This window comes from Anarrhichthys ocellatus, unplaced genomic scaffold, assembly GCF_004355925.1.
Source record: "Anarrhichthys ocellatus isolate YVR2014 unplaced genomic scaffold, GSC_Weel_1.0 scaffold29, whole genome shotgun sequence".
Lineage (NCBI taxonomy): Eukaryota > Metazoa > Chordata > Actinopteri > Perciformes > Anarhichadidae > Anarrhichthys > Anarrhichthys ocellatus.
The window spans coordinates 2,930,880-2,934,508 of record NW_022280059.1 but is presented as its reverse complement, the minus strand read 5'-3'; the positions used below and the strand labels follow the sequence as shown (position 1 = coordinate 2,934,508).

Below are 3,629 nucleotides of genomic sequence, written 5' to 3'. Positions count from 1 at the left end.
CACACACACACACACACACACACACACACACACACACACACACACAATTACATCCACATAAATGATAATTATGTGGTGGGCTCAGGCTCTGCGGTCCTCTAAAGAGGATGCATAACAAAATAGTTTCCATCTTCTTCTTCATAATATTGCACTGTAATTGTTGTTCTGTTTTGTTTCTCGTTCTGTTTGTCCTGCCAAAAGTGATGTATATGATAGAGTGTGTATGTATTAAGAAGCTCAGATTAAGAATCTTTTAAAGTGATTAAAATTACATTTTTAGGATTCTTTGATGCATTGCAAAAATGTGGCTTTAGATCCAACGTTCTATCAGTAGAAAAGGTAAGACTATCATCGTAACATGGGGCGGATTGGCACTGGTTTGAGGTAAGGCAGACAATAAGACAGTTTTAGGGTCAACTCAGTCCACTTTCCCAAATATTACTGGCTTCCTTTATCACAAGATAAGTAATCGAGACTTCAACTTCAGGGACATTTCAATATCAAAACGTGAGCCGACGCGAAAAGAACAGTGTGTCAGTTATTATATGGGTCGCTTTCAATAAATTGGTAAAAAAAGAGGTAAACACTGAGCGCCAAAGAAGACGGGGCATATTGATGCAAATTATGAAAAAGGCTTTCCAGTGAAATGGGATCTCTTGGGAATCTTAAACAACTCACACAAACATCATGCAGCTCATTCGGTGTGTTTTTCTTTCAACGTGAGAGATAAAAAGATGGATTCAAAGGATCACTGTGAATGTTACTGTGTGCTAAGGATGAAGCATAAAAGGGAGCACGGAGGTTTGCTAGATAAGTGTTCGAAACAAATAGGCTTAAGAGAAACTGCAAGTCAATCCAAATGACGCATCTCTTTAGACTTATTAGCCTGAGCTGTGTGAGGTGCTGCCAGTCGAAATATACTTTACCCTCCTTGGTGGCTAAGGCACTGCGGACCCCGTGCCAGAGCCGTGAGATCTCCTCATCCGTGGGAGTGCAGTCTAAACAGAGGCCTTTGTCATTGCACACCATCCCTCTTCTTCTGCCGCTGCAGCCCTGAGTTCCCTGATGGCCTGAGCTGGGCGTGCCCTTCGTGTTGCCCTTTGAGGCGGAGTGGGCGCACGGGGGTGGCATTGGTGTGTACATAACAGTGCTATCTGTTCTCACTACGTCACGCGTGTGAGGTGAGAAAAAGCCGCCCGAGTCGTCCTTGTGCGGGGCCTGCTCAGCCAGAGCTTGTTTACAGTTGACACTGGCACGATCCACGCCATATGGAGCCTTAGCCACGCTCGCCGTCTTTTCCCATTCCATCCTCGGGGGTGGGCGGGGCAGCATGATCCTCCCTTGGGTTTTGGCAATCTGACTCACCTCGGTGGCAGATTGAGGTCGAATGACAGTGCCCTTTCTAGTCCGCAAGGAAACAGGACCCCCTCCAGCTCGGCCGGAGCGCTCTCTCCGGGGGACCCTGGGGCCACCGGACCTGGTGCTGCTCCGCGGCACCTTGACCTCGTCTGCACGTTCTTGGGGCAAGCTGACTTGAACCCCAACATCTGCCCACGCTTGCTTTGTAAAGTGATAACTGGCGGAGGCTGGAGGGGTCATGCCGGGTCCGGGCTTGGAGGCCCCCGAGACTGTAGTGAGACTTAGCTGGTGGTCCTCGGAGTTGTTATTTGAGTGAGAGAGATTGGAAGACTTGCCCTTCATCTGTTTCTTTGTGTTCTGCTCTTGGTCCTCTTTCTCCACATGTACCTCATCAAACCAGCGCAGCTTCTTTTTCGCGGCGTCGTTGCCCTCCACACCCTTAGTTTTGGTCCGCGTCAATTCGACACTATCTCTGATGGCTAAGGCTACTTGTTTTGCAAAAGTCAAATGTCCCGAGCCAAACACACGCGTGGTATCTCCTGACACATATCTGGACGGCTTTTTGAGGATTCCTTTAATGAACCGGACTTCACACACCGAATGAGAGGCCCTCACAGAAACAGGCACGTTTTGAGCTTCCTCCTCAGGACACTTCAGGCACTTAAGAGCGTCTGACTGAATGTTCGACAAGCATGCGCGCTGCAGCGATGCTGCATTCATGGTCTTTTCAGTTTCGGGCTCTGAGTTTGACACCTTATTGAGGTTGTTTATGGAAGCACTGGGCTCTTTCTGCGATAAAAGATTGTGGTTTTCTTTTCCCGTTTGCTGAAGACTTCCCTCTCGTGATGCATTATCCGTCGCGCTATCGTTCAAGAAAGTATTGGGCTTTGGGGGAGGCCCGAACAAAATGTCTTCGCTGTTGCCATTTTGAGCAGACAAAAGGATTTCTGTAGCTGACTGATGTTTAAATCGTCTGTCATCATGGACCCCGTTCTGCCTGAGTCCTAACAGAGCCTCCTGTTTAGGACATGAAGAGTCAAGTGCTGCGTTGCCGGGGGCCGCTCTGTTTGTAGCGATGACGTTGTCACGGGGACTGTTTTGTGAGTTTACCTCAAAGTGCTCCGGGCCTCTAACAGGTTCACAAAGAGTGAAAAAGTTGCAGTTGCGCGGAGTGGGCTGGGTTTGCGTTTTAGGTGCGAACCCCCATGAAGCTTTGGAAACGTGCATCTTATACCCTTCGGAGTCCGCTTGTTTCTTCTGATCAGCTTCATGCTGTTTTCTTGACTGGGCTGAGTCATCACCAAGAAGCATCATGGCTGAGAAAGAAGTTAGGTCTGACGTCGGACACAAATCACTTTGCTTTCTCGGGTCTGGATGGGGCTTCTCTGAGTCGAGCAGGAATGGCAAATATGAATACTGTAGATTTGTTGTGCTGTGGTCCTCGTTCTCTAAACTGTCCTTACTTGAAAGGCTTTCAGAATTGCAGCAATCGGACAGTTGGCTGTCCTGAAATATAAAAACAAGAGAGACGAGGTGATGAACAGAACATAATAATATGATTTACATCTTCCATGTACAGTTAATACAGGGGTGGAACACATATCTAAAATATAAGTTGAGGAGAGAGTGTAAAAGAGACATGAATGGATACTGGGTGGATATGAGATCCCATTTCACTTTCTTGGGTCATCTTAAATCAGAAAGGCCAGATGCCAGAATCAACAAAGCTGAGACAGTACAGCAGTGGGAACACGGCACGTAAACATTTCTGCTTTTGCTAGCATAACCAAACAGCACACAGTGAATGATGAACAAGGAAGTACAAATCTATAAACTGGACATATCTTTGAACAAGTGTTGGTGGGATTGTCTCCTCTTTGGAGTGGTACTGGATCAATACATTCAAACTAATTTGATATTGCAGGTATCAGTACTTTTTTTTCAAGCATATCAATTCAAGTCCCACTGAAAAAAAAAAATATGTGTTACAAAAAAACAACCCTTTTTACACAGCTGTTTACACATTTCAATAGAGGATGGGTGCTGAAGCCAGTGGCAGCCAAAACGGGTGTTTCCGGTGCAGGAAGGGGATTGCGTCACACTGCTGCCCCCTAGGGGTCTTCTTGTGTAAGGTCACATGCAAAAAAAAAAAAAAAAAAAAAGGCATTTGAATTGCCCAAGATGGAAGCCGAGTGAGTAGGCCTACTTCAACATCATTAATATCAAAGACGTCTTGATGAATTGTAGTCTGATTACAGCAAGAGACTCTT

At 46.4% G+C, this 3,629-nt stretch overlaps 1 protein-coding gene across 1 annotated transcript in view; it reads right to left on the bottom strand.

Moving 5' to 3' along the window:
• The window catches only part of LOC116392302 (centrosomal protein of 126 kDa-like), a 4,868-nt gene extending 1,950 nt beyond the window's left edge, over positions 1-2,918 (bottom strand). Inside the window, exon 1 of the mRNA XM_031863623.1 lies at positions 927-2,918. Within this exon, the coding sequence (XP_031719483.1) occupies positions 927-2,673 (1,747 nt within the window). The 5' untranslated portion in view covers positions 2,674-2,918. The remainder of the gene's footprint in view (positions 1-926) is intronic.
• Positions 2,919-3,629: the final 711 nt, after the last annotated feature.